Source organism: Pavona decussata, unplaced genomic scaffold (genome assembly GCF_977016875.1).
Source record: "Pavona decussata unplaced genomic scaffold, jaPavDecu1.1 SCAFFOLD_9, whole genome shotgun sequence".
Lineage (NCBI taxonomy): Eukaryota > Metazoa > Cnidaria > Anthozoa > Scleractinia > Agariciidae > Pavona > Pavona decussata.
Window position 1 is genome coordinate 4,611,537 of NW_028145432.1, and position 23,930 is coordinate 4,635,466.

At 36.5% G+C, this 23,930-nt stretch overlaps 3 protein-coding genes and 1 long non-coding RNA gene across 5 annotated transcripts in view; 2 read left to right on the forward strand and 2 right to left on the reverse strand.

Annotated features, from left to right (window-relative positions):
- The window catches only part of LOC146488683 (uncharacterized), a 3,061-nt gene extending 2,865 nt beyond the window's left edge, over window positions 1-196 (reverse strand). Inside the window, exon 1 of the long non-coding RNA XR_014866562.1 lies at window positions 35-196. This is a non-coding gene — a long non-coding RNA (uncharacterized LOC146488683). The remainder of the gene's footprint in view (window positions 1-34) is intronic.
- LOC146488682 (uncharacterized) overlaps window positions 1-6,890 on the forward strand; it is a 24,035-nt gene extending 17,145 nt beyond the window's left edge. For both annotated transcript variants that reach the window (XM_085119368.1, XM_085119375.1), the window contains exons 11-16: window positions 54-111; window positions 242-407; window positions 1,224-1,338; window positions 1,861-2,027; window positions 2,281-2,413; window positions 2,714-6,890. In XM_085119368.1, coding sequence (XP_084975494.1) covers window positions 54-111; window positions 242-407; window positions 1,224-1,338; window positions 1,861-2,027; window positions 2,281-2,413; window positions 2,714-2,950 — 876 coding nt within the window. In that variant the 3' untranslated portion in view covers window positions 2,951-6,890. The remainder of the gene's footprint in view (window positions 1-53; window positions 112-241; window positions 408-1,223; window positions 1,339-1,860; window positions 2,028-2,280; window positions 2,414-2,713) is intronic.
- Window positions 6,178-19,976, reverse strand: LOC146488684 (phytanoyl-CoA dioxygenase domain-containing protein 1-like). Its single transcript, XM_085119386.1, has 11 exons — window positions 19,888-19,976; window positions 19,653-19,802; window positions 17,327-17,402; window positions 16,469-16,516; window positions 14,643-14,698; window positions 14,312-14,374; window positions 13,426-13,447; window positions 12,529-12,654; window positions 11,292-11,411; window positions 10,118-10,244; window positions 6,178-9,509 (listed from the first exon to the last, which is right to left on the reverse strand). The coding sequence occupies exons 1-11, from the start codon at window positions 19,924-19,926 to the stop codon at window positions 9,461-9,463; spliced, it is 876 nt and encodes a 291-aa protein (XP_084975512.1). The 5' UTR covers window positions 19,927-19,976; the 3' UTR covers window positions 6,178-9,460.
- A 277-nt stretch (window positions 19,977-20,253) lies between these two features.
- Window positions 20,254-23,902, forward strand: LOC146488685 (superoxide dismutase [Mn], mitochondrial-like). The gene is made up of 5 exons (XM_085119397.1): window positions 20,254-20,533; window positions 21,867-21,983; window positions 22,090-22,196; window positions 22,971-23,043; window positions 23,288-23,902. The coding sequence occupies exons 1-5, from the start codon at window positions 20,302-20,304 to the stop codon at window positions 23,431-23,433; spliced, it is 675 nt and encodes a 224-aa protein (XP_084975523.1). The 5' UTR covers window positions 20,254-20,301; the 3' UTR covers window positions 23,434-23,902.
- The last annotated feature ends 28 nt before the right edge of the window (window positions 23,903-23,930 follow it).

The window sequence follows — 23,930 nt, forward strand, 5'->3', positions numbered from 1 at the left end:
CAAGTATAATCAGAAACTAATTATTTTTAATTACCTTTTCTTTTTGATAACAGGACATAAAAACAATGAAACTTTACTGTGTTAGTCATGATGACATTATAAGAAGAGTAGGTGAGTTTTCCCGCATGTTAACATTTCCATTCCTAAATGATAGGAGACAAAAAGATATCAGTAAAATAGGTTTGCTAAAATATCGAAAGTACTGTGCATGACTAAATAAGGTTTTGTTTGCAATTTACAGCATTTTGTGACAGATGCCATCAGGGAGGAGAATTATCACAGCTGTTACTGTGCACCAGATGCAACTGCCATTATCATAGTTACTGTTGCTCTCCTCCTGTGCGTGCTACAGAGACTGTAAGGGTGGGCTGGGAATGTGCACAGTGCAAATCCTGCCAGTTTTGCAGGTAAAGTTCAACACATGTTATTAATGCTTTAAGTTGTTTCTCACAATATCACATGATCTTGAAGGCCAATGTTGCTGTGTGCTCAAGAGGGTGTCGGTGAACAACTGTATTTTTGTTTTGTTTGAAGAAGAATTGAGTTCTTGCTAGCCACATGTATACAGCAAAGGCTGCACTTGGCACAAAATGACTGTTTATTCTCTGTTAAAACGTGTTGCAGGGTTCACATGATCATAGAAAGATCATGGAATTTGAAATTTGTATTCGTTAGATCTGAAAAAAGTACTGGTAATGGAAGTTTGAAAAATTGTTTCCCAAGGGTCATGGAAAAGACAAAAATCATTACTATCAGTTTTTTACCAAAGCTGTGTTGGAGTATTGTCAAAAAAATAAAGAAATTTGGCAAACTTTTGTGTGAAGCATCAAAATGTCAGTGGAGCATTTCACTCCTTTTGTCAATTTTGAGGTCATGAAATCATCATGAAAGGTTCTCTCCCAGTTCAGTGTGAACCATGTGTTGTCGCCATCTTCTTTTGACCATTGATGGTCTGTCATTAGTCAAACTTTGCAACCTGGAGCTATTGACAAGAAACAAATTTGGTTTATGAGTTAACTGTGTCAATGCTAAAAGATTAACGTAAGCCAAGGTTGCAGTGCTGCATGCCATACATTTCAGGATAAACTTTCAGTTTAATTTAATAATAATTATTAGTTTGAAATAACTTTCTCAAAATTGTTTTGTTTTAGGGTGTGTTTCTAGTTTCGTATTGTTGATGACTGGAATAAAATTAATTTATAATCGTGTAATGAATTCTGCAGACAATCTTCTCCCAAAGACAAGCTGTTAATATGCAGCAGCTGTGACAAAGGTTACCATCCACTGTGTACAGTACCTATCACCAATTCAACAGAAAAGTTAGGCTGGAAGTGTGAGGTTTGTAACCTTTTCAAAGGTCTCATTGTTCCATTTGATGTGCCATGTGCCACATGAATTTTGTTGGTAATTTTGGCAGTGAAAACCTGTAATTATCAAGTGAATGTTAATTGATCATTCATTTACTGTGGCAGTTGATGAAATTGTCCTCCATTTTAATAGTGATGTTGAGTTCACAGTAGATTATGGTCCTCATTAATGATAAGGGAACTGGGAACCCATGCTTGCTGCCTACATCTCTTATTATATTGCTTGCAGCTACAAAACATTTTGAGTGGGATGCAAGTGACTAAGTTGTGTGATACTTTAACACCAAAGTAAAGTTGCATCCATCATTTAACAGTATGTTCATTACCTGATTGTGTCTGTGCATTCAGATTTGTTTCCACTAACTGTTACATGGTCATGTTATAATTATTTTTATCCTGCTGTGACTTGGGGGAAAATGGAAGGACGTTGATTTGCTTCTGATCAGTGCAAGATACTTGATAATTAATTTAATACATTTTTACTTCCAAACAGAAATGCCGTCAGTGCAGACAGTGCAGAACAAAAAAGACATCACGATGGCACATTGATTATACCTTGTGTGATGTGTGTTACCAAAACAAACATAAGACAAATCGATGTCCGATGTGTAATACCGAGCAGGGCAATCATAGAGTGGTGCAGTGTGACTCCTGCAGTAGGTGGGTGTAGGCTTACATTTGAGGCCAAATCAAATTATCAAGCCTGTTTTTTTTTTTATCACTGTTAAGTATGTGATGCCAAAAACATACCAAAAACATGCTAGTATTTTGCTTGATTGACAAGTTATCAGACAATTTTCAACTGGACACTCAAAAAGATTTGAAAAGGATATTTCATCCTTTTCACCCTGGAGACTTTTCAAACAACATTTCAAAACATTTACATGACGTATATGCCTTTATTTTGTTTCAGGTGGATTCATACAATGTGTGACAGCATCACGGATGACATTTACAGGAAACTAGAGAGAGATCGCAGCATTATCTACGTATGCAAGCTTTGCAGAGATGAAGTTGAAAAAATTAAAAAGGAGTGCAGAAGAGAGGTAAGTATTAATGGACAAGCTGACAGTGCATTAATGGATTGTGACTTTGTGAAGGTGTTGGGTGGGTGGGGTGGGTAGGGTTACAGAGAAGGGGATGGGGATGGGGATGGGGAAAGGAAAATTAAGTAATTCTGTTGACAGGAACTCACTCTTAAGAGTTATTCTTAAAATTTAGCGTGGTACATATGGGTCAAATATGTGATTCACACTCTCCCATTACCAGCACTCTTTCACTCCATGCATCTGTATATGGTTGTTTAGTAATATACAGTCCTGACCTTCTGTATCTGTTGTTTGCAGATGAAAACAGATCCTGTGGAATTGGAGGAGGTATCACCAGTCACTACTATGGTGTTAGCACAAGAAATGCACAAGGGACACAACACCAAGCAAATCTCTAGCCTCACCACCAGCATGGCAACTACACCGTGTTCAATGACGTGGATGACGTCTGAGCCTGTCCAGTGGTCCAGATTAAGGATGACATATTCTTTTGAGTATTTCATTATGAAGCAGTATGGTAAAGTGTTACTTTAGGATACTGCATATTCAATGCAACCTCTCAAACTTGAAATTAATCTGTGGAAAAAATATCCTGGGGATTGTTCGTTTTCACAGCATTTTTCGTTGGACCCATCAGAAAAACCTAATAAATTCTTCATTTAAGATTTGTCACTTTGTGATTTACAAGTCATACAACGTCAAGCAACTTGGGCATAATTTTATTCTCTTTTTGGCATTACTATGTGCCTTGAATGTTAGGCTCAATACATCTGCTTGAAGATTTTATTAGAGTGATTGTCGTAATTGTTGAAACACTAATGCATAGTGATCTTAAGTGTGTGAGTTTAGAAATATCAGTCACTAATATGTTCAGTAACACTGATTTACTGATTGAAATTTCTCCAAAATTTGTTGTTTTAAAGAGCTTTATATTGTTGCAGTAAATTCAGTATTGTATATATTAAATTATTGACATGTCAATATTTAAATAACTTGCATATATATGACACACATCCAATATTCAGTCTTGATGAAGCTTTGTCAAATTGCTTGTCACAAGAACAGATGTTGTGACAGAGCAAAGCAAGGACATTATTTTATGCCTTCCATATCAATCACATTAAAAAGGAAAATCATTAATGTATAATTTATATCATGCAGACATTATTTTCTGGACTCAGACTAAATTCCCTAAGCATAACTTCTTTGAAATTGATATTTCTAAAATGAGTAATTCTCTGTTAAGTATTAATTTGGTATCAGAGTATATAAAGATTGCATAACATCCAATTAAGATGTTAACTTCTGAAACTTCATGCTTTTCTTGTGGCATGAAAATTGCTTTCTGGTTAATCAAAGATGTCTTACTCTGCAGCTTGGTACAACTGAATTTAATTATTTAACAAAAACCACAGTTGATTAAAAAAAAATGTGACATCTTTCTAAATTTATCACCAAAACCAGTTAAGCATATTGGGCTGGTTAATTTAGGTTAACAAGCTTTTCCAATAGAAATCTAAGGTTGCAGAAATTTATATTAATAATATTATTGTACAAACATATATGCCGGTACATATATTCCAATCATTTTTATAGCTGTTGTTGACTGATTACTAATGTTGACGCTTTTTGATGCATATAGAATTTGTAGCTGTGGTAAGTTGAACAATAATTATTATGGTGTGTGTTCAATCCATATATACATGTTGATCATGATTTTTGTTATAAGAAGACAGCGGGATTGCTAAACAGATTGTTTCATTTATAATATTACTGCTTTTTATCAGTGAGTGTTATTTGATATAATTATTGTTTTCTGTAACTTTAAAACTGGTATTGTGACTATTATTTTGAAATTTATCTGGCAAGTTTGTGGTGAAAGATCGCCATGCTATAACATAATTTTTTTTCCCATAGTGATGACGTTGCTATTTCGTAACTTGGAGCCTGCTGATATGGGGCCAAGAAACTTTATTAAACCACTGCTATTTTCTATGTAAACATTTTTCTCTGTTCAGGTTGGAACAGAAGCCAAATAACTGTTTTCTTGGAAGACACCAGGATGAAAAAATCCATGGATTGCTCAAAATAATTTATTGCTTGAATAACAAATAACAATTTCTCATCTTGGTACAAAATTTTCCCATACGAACATGTGATAAAAAAATTTGTGCTGTCTCCTGAAGGACCAACGTGGCAACAGTATTGGCTGAGACACTCCATGTGAACAGGCTCTAAGCATGATTATTATCAAACTGGCAAACATTTAAATCAATACTATCAGTGAAATAATTTAGTAACTTGCAAGTAAGAGAGGAACAAGTTCCCTACTTTTCGTGAAAAATGGCATTATTTTCAAGGGCTGGAACCCGGTAACTACAGATCTGTATTTTAGTAAATAATGAATTTTACTGACCTGAAATCAAATTAATTTTACACTCAGCAAACTATCTGAGAATGGATAGTTATACATCCTACAGTCATTCATACATATCTGGACTATACATGTACTATTTATACTATTTACTATGGAATGAAATGATGATAAAAATTTACACTTTAACAGGTCCTCACCGAGAGAAACTGCTATTTTTACTGCTAGATATTTAATTTGATCTTGTAAAATATTATTTTATACCTCTGAAATGAACTGAAAGTAAATTACTATTTTATTGGCACTGCTTCCTGCAGCATACTTTAGTACTCAAACTTAATTTTACTGTAAGCTTAACAAAAACTAAACTTCAAGAAGCTGGCGACTTCTTGGTACTGTTCAGTAGCACTTCAGTTGATTGTCCCACTTTTTAAAAGTTGTGAGTTTTTGGCTTTAGAAAGACTGCAACCAGGCTTTTAAAGGCAATTTCTGATGGTGGTAGATAACAATGTCCTTTTGGGTCTTGTGAGAAGGTGTATTCTATATCATGGCAATTTGTTAGAGCTCCAGTGCAGCTCAATGGTCAAAGATTAATGAACTTTCAATAGAGAAAAAGTACTGGGTTGTGAGTGGGAGCTGTCCGTTCAACCAAACATGCCAGAATATGTGAGAGAACTGGGAGCTATTTCTCAAAACTCCTGATAACAATACAGGCCCGCTAAGTATTTTTTGAAATCCTTCTATTACTAATTGGTGTTACAGTCAATCCATGTCAGGCGTGACGGGTATTTTTGAAATTTGAACGAAGTTTTGAAATTTACATGTCAGTTTTGAACATCGCCAACAAGATTTCAGAGTTCCCGTAGAAGTTTCCCCAGTTTATTGACGGTATAAAGCTATGAATTTTTCTTTACATTACAGCATTAAGTATTTCAAGAATAACAATTTTTTCCCAAGTATTTTGAATCTTTTTTTTTCTCTGTTAGTGAGTTTTTTTTGGAAAGATTTCCAGAGAAATGTTCAACATTCCATTCACATGTCGGACATTACAAAATAGAAATTCAAATGTTCATTTCATTCTTGGAAATACTGGTGACGCGTCACGTGAATTGACTGTATAACTATACTATTCTTAAGAGCATCTGACCAAAGAATATAGCTGAAATTCAGGCAAGACATTTCTGACAAAGTTTTCAGAAATGCCACAAACCGTTTTGTTACAAAAACATAAATCACTCAACTGAAAAATGCTGAAATTACAGGAATGGAATTGGACTACTGAACATGCAGAGATTTCCCAAGTAAATTTCCAAAATTCGAGTACACTATTCAGAGTTGTCTTCTCTTTCCAAAATTTCTGTAAGAATAAAAAAAAATTGTTTTCCAATCCAATGTCTAAATGTTTTGAAACGTTTGGTTGAATGAAAAGCTCTATTATGTTTTGCCCACTGGCATGTAAAAAGGTGTGTAGCCATTTCTGTAATGACTAAGCATCTTGAGTTCAACGGATTATCATTTGAAAGTCTGTTACATATAACAACAAGCGTTGCGTGGAAACCTGTATGTCTGTCAAATTTTATCTGGATTTATATAACAAAGATGATCACTGTGTATTTATATCTAAAATATCAAAGCAATCAGCGGACAGAAAATAATTATTTTTATGAAATTATAGCGTGATCTTTGTACTTGAATATTTTAAGAAACCTGAAAATGCATATGATCAAAGCCACCTGTATATTAATAATATTTATTGAAAAACATGTTAATTCCAAACTGAAGTACATGTATTGCTACAGTACTACAAATGGTGGATTCCCACTTTCAAAATTGTCTCAGCTATCACAAATTATGTTCTCGTTTGCCTACTGGGTGACTATCCAGAATTTTACACAGCAAACCTAGCATTTGTGACTTTTAGTGGGATGATTGGATTCTGCCACAAAATATGTAAACTGCAAGTTCGTATCTACCCGGGAATGATAGCCTCCATCAATGATATTAAGGAGTTCTATCAGCTGCAACTGGTCATTAATATTTTGTATGTATACATGTATGCCCTGTCAGTTTGTGTCAAATAAACCACTCTAGATACATGAAGTTTGAAGGTCATATATTCAAGCCTTGTTGCATTTCATTAATTTTTTTATTCATTGTGGGCATAATTTATTACATTTAGGTGCATTGTAATAATACCAACATTACTGCTGGTAACATTTTACTGTTAACTGTTAAATTGTTTCTCATTGTTAAACAACCTGATCAGCCAAATATCACTTAATATTCTCGCTCTATTGTTAGTCTAAATAATTGCATAAAAAAGTGATATAATTTAAATGACGATATTGACTTAATGCATGATCATTACATTAAAAACACCAGGCTATCGCATATTTAAGATGGGAGTAAAACTATGTTAGAAATCTGCAAAGCAATGTTGTTATTGTCAGATATTTATTAAGGACTAACATTATAAAGAAAGAGATACCAGTGTGGTCAAAACTCAAGTTACTCTTGTGTCTTTTACCAACATGAACTCTTGAGATCTAAATACAATTAATGGCTCATTTGACTTTGCTGTTGTTCATGTTACCACCTTAGTGAGGGAACTGGGAAGTATCAATTTAGCGAGTTCACGAGGTAATGTGCATGGGTTTTAATAACTGGATTTCCATCCATTTTGTGTTCAGAGAACTACAACAGACAACAGCATTAAACATGATCATTAGTTGGGTTTCGAACATTGGGAGTTATGTGTTGGTGAAACCACACTTAAGGTTTAACGGACACCAACAGAACCACATTCAACTGTTCATTAATGGACATAAAGATTTGGCAAAACTGAATCAATGTTCTAGCCATATTCACACATTTCTTAATTTCTTACTAAAACGAATCTGTCACCATTCGTTTGGTAATTTGCATTATCCTGCCTGAAACCAGCACCCAAAATTGACAAGTTAAACAGATTATTTAAAATTCTGAATTACCTAAAGCCACATTTCCTATGTTCACAGCATTAACATGTGAATTAGCTTAAGCATAACATATTGAAAAATAACATATTTTTGCAAATGTCAGGGTCCCAAAAAACACGGATGGAAGTGTATCACCTGCTTAGCAAAAGGTGGAAATAATTAGGGCCTTCCTTCTCTTTCCAGTGAAGAGAGGACTTCCTTTCCCTTCCCAAAGGGGAGAGCCCCCCTCTCCCCCACCCCTTGCCCATTAGGTACCCTGGCATGTGTTTAATTTTTGCTATAATGCCTGCAGCTAATTAATGCATATTTGTTGCATAAATATTTAAAATTTTAAAAAATTCAATAAATGATTTGCTGTGCAATTGTGTCTCCTTGTCTTGGACTAAAGCTAAAACCTTGTCATCCCCCCGCCATCTTTTCCCGGAGTCCCCTGCAAGAAGAGCATAAAATTAATCGTTGTTTTGGCCAAAAGGTCAGAAAATGCTCCAAACCTGCCCAGTTTGAGAAAATTTGGATCAATGTTTGATAATTTATATGTTTCCAAAACTTCCTTTTACATATCCAAGAAAAACTTGAAGAACTTATAAATAATAAAAAAGAGTTTTCAACTAGAAAATATTAAAATCACTACCTAAATACTATCAAACATAAGATGTCATCCTTTAACTCCTTTTGTTTTTGTACCATTTTGTTTCATTTTGTTCTTTCCTTCTTCCTTTTAGTCTTACAGTATTTATTGTAATGATACCCCACTTTGCCCTTTCCATACTTGTATTTCTAAAATTTAGCATGAAATACATACCGTAAATTCAAGCATTAAAGATGGTAAAACAATTCCTAATGTAAAACCAAAACAGAACAATTCAATAAAAGCTTTTTGCCTGAAGGCTGAATTTTGAAGGACTGATTACATTAAACTTCAGTGCATTAAAACTGAGACAAAATTCCTGGTAAATTAGGCTTGGACAATAAAATTAAAACCTACTTGGGTTAAGTCCTAAAATCTGCAGTACACGCTTAAAGTGGGCAAGCTTGGAGCGTTTTTCTGTTATTGTTGTTGTTGTTGTTGTTGTTGATGATTGATTGTTGTTGATGATTGATGTTTTTTGGGGGAGCATAAAAGAGATTTATGCCCTTCTTGCAGTAACCCTTCAATTAACAAGTATAACCTGCACACCTCAAAAGTGCAAGAAAATGTTCACGTGCCAGTAGAGGCTAACCGAATCTCTAAATTTATGTTAATTCCCCCTTTAGTGTCTGAACAGTGCACTAACAATCAGCACAGAACCCAAAACATTGTTTCCTAAACTAAAACAAAACTTTCCCAATTTCCATGTGGAAGAAAATCTCTTGCGAAGGTAAGAGGTTTAAAAAAAAATTCAGTATTGCGTCCACCATAAAATATTGTATTTTAGTGGTTGGGCAATAAGGGATCGATTTTACTCATGATCAAGTCTCCTTGCTTATTAACCATTATTGAAAATTTCATACCAAAGTAAAAAAGGAGGTTCTTTTTCATTGTGGTTAAATTCATGCCCCTCACAGAATTAGCAATCCCCTGTGTTCTTCTGTTTGGACATTTGCATGATTTAAAAAAGACATTTTTCACATTGTCAAGACTGTAAGTTCATGGCAAATAAATGCATGTATGAGTGATGAAGGCTTATCTTGTATGTTATCCCATAATCTTGATCAGTCTGTATACAGAGCAGGAAATGGAAGTTCTGCTGTAGGCTGCAACCTAATTAAAAATAACCATGGTTTAAATATTTAGGAAATTTAAAATCTGTCACTTCACTAATCATATGTGAAATTTTCCCAGATTGTTATTGATTGAGTTGACAGGCCTAATTAACAAATACATTCCATGCTGCCGTGCGTCTGTTCAGTAATGGATCACAGAAGACGTCAAATGTGGTAAGAATAAGAAAGCGGCACATGAGACGCAGTCGGGTGTCAGTGATGTTCTTACCACATTTTGACGTCTTCCATGATCTATTACTGAACAGATGCACCTCAACATGTAATCTATTTGTTTTATATAATAAAGAAGCAAAAGATTTTAATGATGACAATCATCTATGAATCTGTCTTCCGATAGATCATAAGTAAGAACCAATCAAAATGCATGTAGAATTCAGCTTATTATATAAATAAGAATAGAATACAGCAGGGCTGTGGTAGAGCTGTGTTCTCTGGCTGCCAATTTGACCCAAAAAAGAACTACCAATACGTTAGCGTTTTCATTGTGCAACACTGCTGGTGCTCATAATTTATCATCTTTCTCTGTAGCAGCAGGGTATGTTTTGGGGGACTGTCTTATAACAAAAACATAATTTATTTTCTTACCAGTTTTCTTTGCTGTATTCTGTATTTTCTTGTTCAATAATATGAAAAGTGTAAGCATGGCGTGACTTTTCTGACTTGTTAGCAAAACTTTTGTGCAACACAGTGCCATGAATTAACACCAAACAACCTAGAAGTGTAATTAAATTATATTTAATAACTTCCCATATGAATATTTTCAATTGTTATTTACTTTTGATAATAATAATAAATTATAATATTATTATTTTATTATAAACTACAGTCGAACCTCCTATAAGCGACCACCCAGAATGTCAGAATTTATGGGAGGTGGTCACATACGAGAGGTCAGACGATAGAGGGTCTCAAGTTTTCTTTATTAGCATAATTATGGTAACTGCAGATACTTACCCCATGTGCCAATTCTCATTCAAACCCATATAATGATTTTTAGTGGGCACAAAAATATTTTAACTTTGAATTTCAAGATCAAAACCATTAATGGGTTGCCCCTGATAATCTTACCCAATATGACTAACGGAATAAGTCTCATTATAGCTATAACTTGAATCTATTGTTACTTGTGTGTTGTCTAACTTAAGTTTGCGTTGTGTTCAGAATGCGATGTTTCAGCCACGCATTGTTATCTGTCTTGAAAGTGGTTGCTTACAAGAGGTTGAAAACAGTAATTGTTTAATTATTAAGAAAATCCCAAACTTTCTGCTCTAAAAGAAATCTAGATATCCAATTCCAAAATAGCCCAAGTAAAGGCTCATCAAGCATCTTGTATTATACAATAAGATTTCATAAAAGGTTGATGGAAAGCAGATTACAATCCTGTTTACTGTATCAAATTAACTTTAGTTATTAACTCTCAGGCTATTTGTTACAAAATGAGCTGAGCACAACTTTAAGGAGGCCTCATGAAAACACAAATCACTGACCAAATAGCAAGCCAAGCTGACCAAATTTGTTATCATCCTTAAAATTCCTTAAAATGTTTTGAGTAAACATTCCTTTCTTGGATCTATTATATATGTATTTCTTCACTTTTTATTTAGGGATTTTGAATTGCCAGTAATCCTTAATTAATAACGGGGGATCAGGAATTTAAAGGTGGATGAAAGCAACTGAAACAAGAAAAAAGTGTACTAACCTAGTTGTAACACTACTATAAGTGCTTGTCATTGATATATTAAAGGAAGTAGCTGCTTACCCTTTTTCGTCAACTGAGGAATATAATCTTTGTCATCACTTTCCTCTTGATCAGCTCCAGTAAATATTGTGTGAGTGCCTCCAGGCTCTGGGTTACGTATAAAACGACGCTTTATCCCATCTTTCAAAAAACAAGAAGTTCAACAAATTTGATAATATTTAAAATAACTATCAGATGACCATAATTTGTAACTTGAGAACTTGAGATTATGCTATTTTCATGGATGGACTTTTAAAAGTTTATTTCATTAACCCAAAGTCAGTAAACAAAAACTCTGCTATAATTCATTTATTGAAGTTTTCAGTACATGCACATCATCTTGGGAAAGTTCAGTTTTAGTGTTGCTTCATTGCGTACCATTATAGAATTGTCTGACTGTCCAATCTGAGCCATTGCAACATTGGTGAATTGGGGTTTGCCAAGTTCATCGTAATCATAACAGGCCGATAGCCAATTAGTCTGTGTACAGGCAAGATAATTAAGGCATTTCGAATTGAGTTATTAATTAAAATAATAAATAAATAAAATGCTATTAAGACCAAGGGAATATTTTCAAGAACAGAACAGATTTTATTAAAACACAGACAAGATTTGGGTGATTGGCAGCCATGGTGCATAGTTGTTTATGTCAAATTGAGTGGAAAAAAATTTCTCTCCAGAACTGAGCTGATGTGTACTGTCACATTTGATCTAGCTGCACATGACTGACATGTGGTGAACAATGTCGTACTTAAATTTTGTTGTCTTTTCTTGTTTAAACAGATGCAGACATTAGTTTAAAATAACAACTAATAAGTGACCTGAAAATTATACCAAAACACTGTAAACAATATTTTTGACCAAAAAACTAATCTCTGGCACACGTCATACCACACTTTGTGAGGACAAGGAAAAATGTCAACATACAGTCAACTCCCTTTATTGCAGACACCCTCGGGGCCGCGAGTTAGTGTCCATAATAGCGAGAGTCCGTAATAGCAGGAATTTACTTCAGTCAAACGTCTGTAATTTATTTATGCCGGGGATTCAGTTGCTGTCCGTATTATCGGTTTGTCCATAATAGCAAGGTGTCTGTAAGGCAAGAGTTGACTGTAATAGGTCTTCCAGACTCAGATCATGTCATTAAGAATTATAATAGGTTTCAAAGCAGAGTTGCTCATAGGATATTATGCACATTTTCTTTTCCTTACCCTGAACAGAATTAAAGAAACTATTTCCAAGTTTTATTCTGTCTTACCATTTTGAGACCTGGGTACAAACTGCAAACAGCCATTTTCTAAAGTGCAATCTTCCAGTGGTATCCACAGCCCCATGGTACTTGATGGTTCAGTGTACAGAAAGGTTGAATCCCGATGAGGAGTAACTGTTGAAACAGAAACAATGTAAGCCTCCCTCCTAAAGCTTTACTCACTCCTAATTCTGGACGGTGTACTATTTATCAAAATAAATAGTATGCACACCAGAATGTTCTCTTCTGTATTGTGAGATTTTTAGGCTTTATGCTATTAATAAAAAGCTACAGGGTGAAAACAAAATGTTCTAAGTATACATGGCAAAAAAACAAAGCATGCTTAAATGGTTGCAGTCACATGGTCAAAACAGGTTTAACCTACATTGACCCCATCCACACCTATATGTTTATGTTTGTAAATGTATACAACTTAGTTTTCTGTCCACATGTAAATAATGATCCTCCAACACACTGTAGACGACTATCCACATGTAAACAATAGGAAAGTGGCAAATGCATAACTGAAGAAGAAAATTAGCCTGCCTGGGAACCAGAAATTATTGCCATGAAATCTTGACTGAACATGCGTACATTCTCTGTGACGTAAGCATTTTCAAGTTGTGTTGTCCACACAAGAGTAGATAAATGAGCATTGTTGTGCGGTTTACAGAGATTGTTTACGTCATTTAGTGTGGAGAGAAGTCCTCAAGTATATGCAAAAAAAAAAACATAGACATATGCGTGTGGATGAGGCCTTGATTTAAATTCGGATTTACAGAGTAGCACAGACATGCTAATATCGCTGAATTATTAATATTATTATTATATTAGGTCATTTATATTCTCAATGTGTATTAAAGGAGGTACAAGAAAGAGCCATTGCTGACCAAATCCTTGACTAACCTTCTCCACCAATCCCTGGGTGCTGAAATATTAAAAGAAATGAGTTTTGCAATGTGTTAATGACAGCTATGAAATCAGTTGTCAAAAGTACTTAATAAATACAATTTGTTGTTCCAGAAAATATCCACATCCCTCTCATGGGAGCTTATTTTATTTGGATCCCCCCATCTATCGGGAAATTCCCCCCGAACCCCTTGGAATTTTTCAAGCAGCTGATGTGGGGCAGTGCTCGGGGGGAAAGGGGGGGGGGGGGGGGGGGTTTCATTATGTTATTTTCTGGAACCACACCAACACATCATCATCATCATCGTCATCATCAACCCATCTGAGTTTATGTTTTGACAGGGCTTCAGTGATACTTTAATTTCCCTCCTCCCAATGGACCCATTCCGCTAACGCAATGTTGCAACCAATTCAAATCCTTTGGGCATAAAATGTTTTGTTGTAAGTATTTCCATATCATTTAAATGTGAATGCTACATTATAATGCAAATGCAATAAACAAAGAATCTTAACCCCAGGGGATCTGAATTGGGTACAACATTGCGTTAGCCGAATGGGTCTATTGGCTGCCAGCTCAAAGCCTTCCTCCCAACTCCTCTAGCAAAATATTTGTCCCTTTCCTTCTCAATCATTCTGTGCCAGCTTATTCTGGATCTTCCTACATTTCTACTACCAAAGGGAAGCCACACAATGATATTGTTATAGCTTTATGCCAGAGCTGGTACATTGGATTATAAGGTATGGGGAGGTTGATAAAAATGCTTAGAAAGGTTACTTTTTAAGGTTGCTTCTGAACAAACTGCCCCAGACTGGCCAACACAATTTGTACATTTATAATGGCAAACAGTATTTGTAGGGGTATTACCTAAGGCAACTTACTCACTTTAAAAATGTACATGCTCTGTGGAACAACTGGATGTTTAAAGCCAATAGATTTGGCAATAGCCTGAAAAAAAAAAAGAAGTAAAAAATGATTATGAATACAACAAAGCCAATTGAAAGTAACAGGACACAGTCATGAAATTCAAATAAAGAACAGAGTTGATTGCTGTTCACATTTGAAAGGCGACTGTAATATCTATGAATGTTATTACAACTTAAGCTCGATTACCAGCCACTGTTCGGGAGAATGAGCCCGCGCTCGGGGAAGGAAAGCTGGACCCAAGGGAACGGCGGAAATCGAGCCTATTTACAACTGTACTTTAATTAATTACCTGGATTCTCTTGCTGAATGTGAATTTCTTGAAGACAGGATTTAACGCATGCAGAGCTGAAAAAGATAATTATAATGACAACTGAAATTAACAAGATTTCAAAATAATGACTGCAAGCATTTAAGTACATTGGAAAATTTTTAAAAAATGTACAAATTTTAGCTGTGTGTGCTGGGAGTTTTTTGAACGGCTTCAAAAACATTCCTGGAAAAGCCTGTGTCAAGAGAGTTCATAACAATGATGCTTTTGTGAACTTTGGAAATTAGCATACGAGAAAAACATTATTATAAATAAACACCACATAATAATAAGGAGGTGGTTTTATCAGGTTTTAAAACCACTGCAAGTGATGTTTTATCGACCAAGTGATAGGTCAATGGGCTTATGAATTATAAATAAGTTTTTGAAATGTACAGCATGGTAGTATTTTTATTGTGTACATAAACATTCATTCACTTGGTTTGCTTTTTATAATTAGTTACATAGATAGGAGATCTGAACATGGGGTCAATCTCAAGATCTTCCTTTTTAACTATTTCAATTTTGAAATATACTGAATAAAGTATTGTTACGTGTTGAATTGGGGTGTCATGGTTGAAAATTTATGCGTCGTGACTGCTTTAACAACGGCACTGACACTGACTTTAGTTGATATTTTTTAAAATAAGTTTAAAACATTTCTTTTTGAAGGAACATTAAAGTGAACATCTAGTTAATTTTCACACCTTAAGAAAATTTTTACAACTACACTTGAAGATCTCGATTTTGCAGACGATATAGTCCTTCTCTCATCAAAACACCAACAAATACAGGACAAGACCAACCGACTAGTAGATAATGCAGGGAGAGTGGGGCTGAAATTGAATGCCCAAAAATGCAAAGTGATGAGAATGAATGCACGAAGAGAAGACAAAGTAATGATTGAAAGAAAGGAAGTTGAAGACGTCAAGAGGTTGTATATCTGGGCGCGACTGTGACGAAAGAGGGTGGTGGCACAGAAGACATCAAGAAACGTCGAAGCAAGGCACAGGGAGCCTTCTACAACCTAAAGAAGATCTGGAATACAAGGAGCATTAGTTGGAATACAAAAATCAAACTGTTTAAGACTCTGATACGACCAGTGCTATTGTATGGATGTGAAGCATGGAAATTAACAGCTGCTGAAGAGAAGAAATTGGATAGATTTCAGTTCACATGTCTAAGACGGATATTGAGAGTATGGTGGCCGCAACGCATGAGAAATGACACAATTTCAGAAATAACAGGCGTGAGAAAAATAAGTGACAAAATACGAAGGAGAAGATGGAACTGGATTGGCCATGTGCTTAGAAAGGACAGGAACGATGATTGTATGGTAGCAATGGGGTGGCAACCCGAGGGAAAGAGGAAAGTGGGGCGACCTAAAATCACGTGGAGGAGGACAGTGGAAAGAGAGTGCAGACAAGAAAGGTGGACCAGCTGGGCTGAAGCCAGGACTGCAGCAAAAAACTGGACTGGTTGGAAAACCAAAGTTGCAGCCTTATGCGCCTCATGGCGCGGAGAGAACTAACTAACTAACTAAGAAAATTTTTTGTACCTTTTTAACACCCTTAGTTTTGTAATGAATTGTTCTCACTTTTGTAAAGTACCTTTAGCTGGAATATTTCGATTTTGGTGCTGTATAAATTGCCATAGTGACTGTTTTGTAATTCTAATAATTATTGTAAAAGTTTCATGCTGAAACTGATTAATGAAGATTCCCAGTAATTACCTGCTTCAGATGATACATAATAGGTATAATCTATTGATACAGAGATAATAAAAACTTACAACAAAAATAATCTTACCATGACCAACTTTGTTCATGGCCCTTTGTTTGTCTGTGATGAGTTCACCTTTATAAGAATCAAATCAGTAGCTGACTTAATGATTGATTTTTACAAAATATAATTATAAATGAAGGGATCCTGCAAAACGGAGTTTAGAATTCTGAATACGTCTCTGTAGAGAACTTTTGTACATCTTGCTTGCCCTATCTGTGACCCTGTGAGACCAGGACACTACACAGTGTACGTTGCTTTCTTAGTGAAATTGTTTTTGCAGTATCTTGCTACTTCTTTACATATGGACTTGTGAAGAATGTTGTTCTGGAATTTGTCACTGATTTTTGCTTCGTTTTCAAGAAAAATGGGGCCAAAAAATCAAGTCAGCAGAAAAGAAAAGCAACCGAAACAATCACAGAACAGCATTCTTTGTGTCAAAACAAGTCTGTATGTAAGATGTCAATCCTGCGAAAAATAAATTTCACCAAAAAAGCAAAATATGCCCCCTTTGTGGGAATCCCTTCAAATAAAAATGATGCCACAAAAGGCATTAAAAAATATATAGCTGCAACATTGATTACTTCAACCCCTTGACACAAATTAATTAAATATCCATTCACTACTTTAGAACTAGTGAACAGTAGTAAGATTGCTCCGACCTGTCTTGAACAAAAGAAGAAATGGAAAACTGTTTAAGATAGCTGGGGGACCTTAAAGATAGCTGGGAAAGTGCTCTCAAATTACACTTGTTTTCTAAAAAATATATTGTACTTTCAAACTTGTCACTGATGTATCACTATCAAAACTCTATTATAATAGTGACTAACCTTTATACCATAGCTTATAAAATTGAAAGAGGGGTTGATTAGATATCACTGATACCTTTATCATTAAAAGCTCCTTGTTCAAAGAAAAATCTGATCTTGTCTCCACTCGTCAAAAAGTAATCACCTCTTAGCTGTTGATGAATCAAACCAATATTATATTTTACATTAATTTTATGTAAGACCTATGCCAACCAAATTTTGACAGTCAGGCAGTTTTTTCAGGAATATTAAATAATTATGTAAACCTAGTGTAATAGCCTTAGCTCCCACAAGTTTCCTGTAGCTCAGTGATAGAGCATCTGAACTAATAATCATAAGATCACAGGTGCGGCTCCTGTTGTGTGGGGGAACACAGATTCTCAGTCTGTTTACAGAGACATCATGCCTGTGTTACTGAAAAATACCTCTATCATTTATTCACCAAGCTTAAAACATCACTTTTCTTTCAATTTGAATACAGTTGACTCCCAATAACTTGAACTATTGCTAACTCGAACCTCACGCTAACTCAAACCAAAATCTATCTGTGGAATCTACCCTCTCCCTGGTCCTAGAAGACAAAAAAAACCCATCTGAAATAGGATTAAGAATTACAGTGGTCTTACTACACTGTAATAATGCTCATAATGATAGATAATCAGTCACTCAATAACTTTATTAAAGTGTGAAACTTCTACCTGGTCACAAGTATCCCACTAATCGAGAACACTAAATAAATATTATATAATTTAGAAATTAACTGTGTGTCACAGTTGACATTCTTCATTGGTAAGCTGTATGCTTCAGACTTCCCTGCCATGGGATCTAGCTGCTCTTTTCTGCTGCCATGATAGGAAAATTATACATAGAATCCCTTCTTCTTGTTATCACCTCCTAACCTGCAAACGCAGAAGTATTTCTGGCTGTAGCTTCTCTCCAACAAAAAATATTTTTGGCAGAGAGAAGCGACAGCCAGAAGTACTTCTAGTGTTCGCAGGCTAATCACCTCCATGTGCCATTTATAAAGGCTCTAGCATAGCTTCCATTTTCTCCAGTTCTTTATTAGGTTTCTTTCTAAGTATTAGCAACTCTATTCATGCTCTCCATTTGTGGAACAGGGTCAGTATGACAGTGGAGCTGCACAGAAAATAACCTTTCCCAGATTTTGCAATGGACAAAATCATTTCAACATAACTGAATTACTGTAGCTGCTGCAGAAACTTGTCTTGCAAGGACTTATTGATTGCAACTTATAAGTTGTTGCTTGCATTGGTCATGCTAACACCACCTCATCTGAGTGCACTGCAAGAGCGATACAGCATGCAAAGAAGTCACCCTAAAGAGCAAGGTGGCTGGTTTCTTTTACAGGTCACTGGTCACAACTACAGGTCACTGTGATAATTGTGTATAAAAAAGCTAAACAGGGTCTCCTAGCCCTAACTCCATACTAAAAAGCTAATTCAAGCCTAGGACATGCTAACCCCTATGGTTATATACCAGTACAACAGTGACCTGTACTTGTAACCTGTGGAATGCATAACTGCCAACCCCCGGAGTACAAAAATCGGGAGAAGTCTAGAAATATTCAGGGGGCAGCCAGCAGAACCGTGTCAGCAACAGTGAACACCCTCCAAGGGCTGTAGCATCAAGGCTATATTTAGGGCTTCAGTGGCGGGGGGGGGGGGGGGGGGGGGGGAAGAGGGGGGTTTCACCCTTTCACATTTAAAGGCCCACTGTCACTTACGGGACGTGATGTTCCACGCATTGAAACATGAATACCAATCACAACAGATAAAATGATACACTTCCTAGAAGTGATGGGGAAAAATCCCAAAATTTCAAATTAACAGCGGTGAACCTAAGTGGAAACTCAATTGACGTGAAGCATTGTTCACTAAAACAAATACAGACTAACGTCTCTGATTTCGGATTGCCAAATACAAGACGACAGTCTTGCAACCATACCCTGTCTAGGACGGATCCAGGACAGACTCGCTTGAAATGCAACCATACCCTGTCTTGGACGGATCCAGGACAGACTCGCTTGAAATTATATACCCTGTTCAGGGCAGAAAGGCCAAAAACCATACCCTATCCAGCGGCATGTCCCCGTATAGCTCATATAGGGGAGTACCCCCCCCCCCCGGGATCTGATGTAGCGGGAGTGTGACACAAAAAGACAAGGAAGAAGTCTGTTTTATTTTTTACTACGTATTCCATATTTATAGTGGACAGAAAAAGCGGGAGATTTATGTACCAAAGCGGGAGAAAGGGGTACGAGGCAAAAAAAACGTAAGTCTCCCGCCAAAAGCGGGAGAGTTGGCATCACTGCATTCGGAATGTGACCTGTAAAAAAGACCCTGTAATTCGAGGAAGATTTAGGTATAAAACACTTTCCTTACCTTTGTCTGTGACGCGTCGGTGGTAAAAATACTCTTAGGATGATCGTCCAAATTCATTTCTTCCACAATCTTGTGCATCTCTTGTTTCATTTGTTCCACTTCATCAAGAGAGAAGAAGCCTTCGAGGACAAGGAAGCCATCTGTCTTGTACTAAAGGATATTCAATATTAATTATGCTTACTAGTGTTATTACCACAGTGACTGCTTACACAACTTTTCCATCAAAAACACTGACCTTTTCAAGCTGTTCCGAGGAAAGCCCAGCACCCTCCATCTTGATTTCACAATATACTACACCTTCCCCCTCTCCGCTCCGTAGTGAGGCGTCTGAAGCTAACTGAAAACAAAGCACGAGTGGGGTAGAGTGGGTAGGGGGTAGGGTATATGTTTTTCCAACAAAAACCTAAGAACATCCAAAACAATTTTTTTTTTAAGGAAGTGTTAAGGACGTATCCTAGGCCAAGGTTTTGTAAGAGGTTTTCCTGTAGAGTGAAAAAGCCTCGAATGACACCGTCCACTACCTTTTAAGGCCGAGGCTTTTGAAAGACCCACCCCCACCCGTATCCGTCCCCCAAACGAACGAAGAGGCCGAGGACCCAGTCTTTTTCGCTGCTGCAGGTTGCAGATTTATATCTCTTCCATTTTGAAAATGCTGTCTCGTGGTTGTGGAAGGTTTTTGTCCGTGAAAAAGGTATTCCCAGCTGTTGTTTCAGGAGCAACTAGAGCTAAGCACACTCTCCCTGATCTGCCGTATGATTACAATGCTCTGGAGCCGACAATCAGCGCGGAGATTATGCAACTTCACCACCAAAAACACCATGCTACTTACGTGAACAACCTGAACGTAGCAGAAGAGAAGTATGCTGAGGCTCAGGCCAAAGGTACAGAAAAACGATACCAAGATTAGAAGAGTATCGCTCGGCTAAAATTTACAAACTGATCAGCGAAAAATTACGAGTTGGTTTTTTAGTGTACCAATGGAAATCAAACCATATCATCCACATGAAGGAATGAATATTTCCATTGATGATCATTGATTTCCGGGGGTGGGTACACATGATAGGATGTAAATGCCAGTCAACTGATTTGGTACCTCTTAGGGGTAAAATATTATTCAGACCATGCCCACAAAACAGAATTCTGGTTTTTTTTTAGGGGTTCTTTTCAAAATTTCCTACGATCACCCCTGTCACTTTTATATGAGAGTGCTCCCCTGCCCCCCCCCCCCCCGGGGGGGGGGGCATTTGAGTGAACAGGCCAGAGAGGACTAGCAAGTTCAGATTGAAGGTTTCCCAAGCTCCCCCAATAAATGTATTATCGGAAATAATCAGTTTGTCCCAACCAATCACTGATTGATTAAAATCTATTTAATTCAGTACTGTACGTTTTATGCTTGGGAATCAGTAATGTTATCAGACACCCTTATCAAACCAACTTCTCAAACTCATTAATAATTCAACAGCCAAAGACAAAGGAAATCATGCACTGTGACATGTTTGGATATCTGAAGAAAAACTCCTGGTTTTTGAATCCTTAATTTCACCTTCAAAATCAGTTCGTTTGAGAAGTTATGTCAAACACGCGTCACAGTGTTTCATCACAATATCAAAAACCTCGAAGTTTGTCAAAAATACTCCGCTACGCATCATATTTTCAACTCTCTTCTCGGTGTTTGATATGTGGTGAAACACTGTGTCTCATGTTTGATATGTTACATGAAAGGCCATCCAAATAAGACAAACCTTAGAGAGGACCCTGGGAAATGACAGACCAGTTTCGTTCATTGACTTTATTGTAACATTGTAAGCTACCCTATTCTTCACTTCTCTTATTGACTTGTAGTCTCCTACCGAACTGTTCTTAGTGAGGAGGAGGGTTGCATGACGACGCTAAGAATGGCTGCACAGGAGACTAATCTAGTGGCTCTCTCTCAAATGTTGAGTAGAGCAGCTAAGCGAAAAGTAGAGTTGAGTCACTGCTATGTGCCTTCTTGATACTGTTGTGTGGAAGCCAATGTTTAACTATTCAAGTAGGCTGGATTGAAGACCATTATTTTGTTAAACCCCACCTGTTGAAATAACTGGCCCAGTATGTTTATTTTGGGGGTTGGCCAAAATTTGGCTAATGGAAAGTTGGTGTTTTGAACAGGCTTTATTTGGTTCAACTTAGAGTGTTGGGAGTATTGTTTTTTTGTTTGTTTGTTTGTTTTTTCAGGTGATATCGGTGCCATGATAGCTTTGCAGCCAGCACTGAAGTTTAATGGTGGAGGGCACATCAATCACAGCATATTTTGGACCAATCTTTCTCCCAACAGTGGCGGCGAACCAACAGGTACAAGTATGGTGACACATGAAAACATTATCTTTATTAAAACCCTGGAGCTAGACATTTTCATTAACATTGTTCTACAATATTTGCTTTTTTTTTTTTTTCACAGGTGACCTAATGGAAGCTATCAAGCGAGACTTTGGATCCTTTGAAAGCTTTAAGGAACGGTTCAACACAGCCACAGTGGCCGTTCAGGGCTCAGGGTGGGGTTGGCTGGTAAGTTGATACACAGGGCTCATGCTGCCAGGGCTGATTGATGAGAGGTTATGGTGCTACAAAGGGATGTCTTTCCAGCATAGCATTGCAAGGTGACAACTGTCCTATCTGCAGACAGTCAACATTACACTTCCTGCTTTGTCAAACAAATTTTGGTTTCTTTTGAGTGTTTGGGTTGGTGTAAGGATACTGTACAACCTCTTTTTCCTTCAAACACATCTCAATAAATTTCCTAGGTTAATAGCACCACTTGAAAGCTAGGAAACTGTCTTTATTAGTCGCTCTCTCTTAATCTGGATGTTTCATCGTTTTTTTTATATATTTCCCTTGTCCTCAGTCTATGCTGAGGTCACTTCCACCAATGGATTCTATTTTGGTCAATTTTAGAAACGGAAAAAAATTTACCCAATGTTTTCTGGGTTTGAAGCTCACATGTAAACACATTATGATGGTGCCATTGAGTTAAATTTCTTTTCAAGGTGTTGAGAGACTCAGCTCTAGTACTCAGCTTCTTCCCTCCACTCTCCCTGATGCTTTATTTGATGAGAGAAATCTTCCAGTTTTCTGGCATTTCATTTACTTGTTTTTTTTGTTGTTGTTGTTTTGTTTTGGTGTTTTTTTTTTGAATAAATGTTACTCCCTGTATTGTCCCCCCCCCCCCCCCACCCCCACCCAAATTAACCCCAATACTAGAGGAAAAAAACTAGTAAGAGATTTTCAATTGGAAATTATAGGAATAATTTGAATTCACATTCAGTATGATTGTCTTGTTAGGGTTATAACAAGGTGACCAAACGGCTTGTGATCCAAACTTGTGCCAACCAAGATCCACTTCAGGCTACAACAGGTAAACACACCCTCTTTTAAATAGTCAATTTATTTCAATTTTTTTCTCAAAATTCTTTTGTCAAAACAAAAATGTCTGTTTCTTGGTAACTTCTATCCAGCCTTTATGCCAAAATAGAGTTGATTTGCAGCAATTTGGTTTTCAAGGCTAAAAACTGCACACATGGCTTGCTTACGCCAAGTTATTTCTTTTTGTTCAACTGAATGTTTCCATTTAGTAAAGAAGGTTTTTTCATGTTCTTAAGGTGCTGTGCCACTCCTTGGAATTGATGTGTGGGAGCATGCTTACTACCTACAGTACAAGAATGTTCGTCCTGATTATGTGAAGGCTATTTATAATGTTATCAACTGGAACAACGTAGCTGAAAGATATGAAGCAGCTAAATCATAACATGTTCTGCTCAACATACATGTTTGTTAGACACTTCAAGTTTGCTGTTTGCCCAGTGAACCATGTCAGTTTTTCTAAATTTGACCAAGCAAAGCAAACAGCATCAAAAGAAAGTTAAGTTCTTTTTTAAAAAATGGCTGCTTTCACTTGTATTGTCCAATGCCTCAAACTGAAAGTTAAAAGGGTGTCCATCAGACAGTTTTGCAACTTTGCAGCACTTCACAAATAAAGTCATGGAAGTTAAAACTGCAAATAAATATAATATCAAAATGTTTCTTCTAGACAAACAGCAAACAAAGTATGCACTGCCTACAGAAAGCTAAAGTTCTTTCAGTGCACTTTATTTTTTTTTTCCCTTGCAATGCATTAGCCTTTTGCAGAGAAAAAAGAACTAATTATTGTATGCAGTCTTTTGTGTGATGTTAGTATTGTTAAAGGCATTAGATGGAAATAAAGAGACTCTTGGGAATTTGGTGGTGTGTAAGCCTTCCTTAATT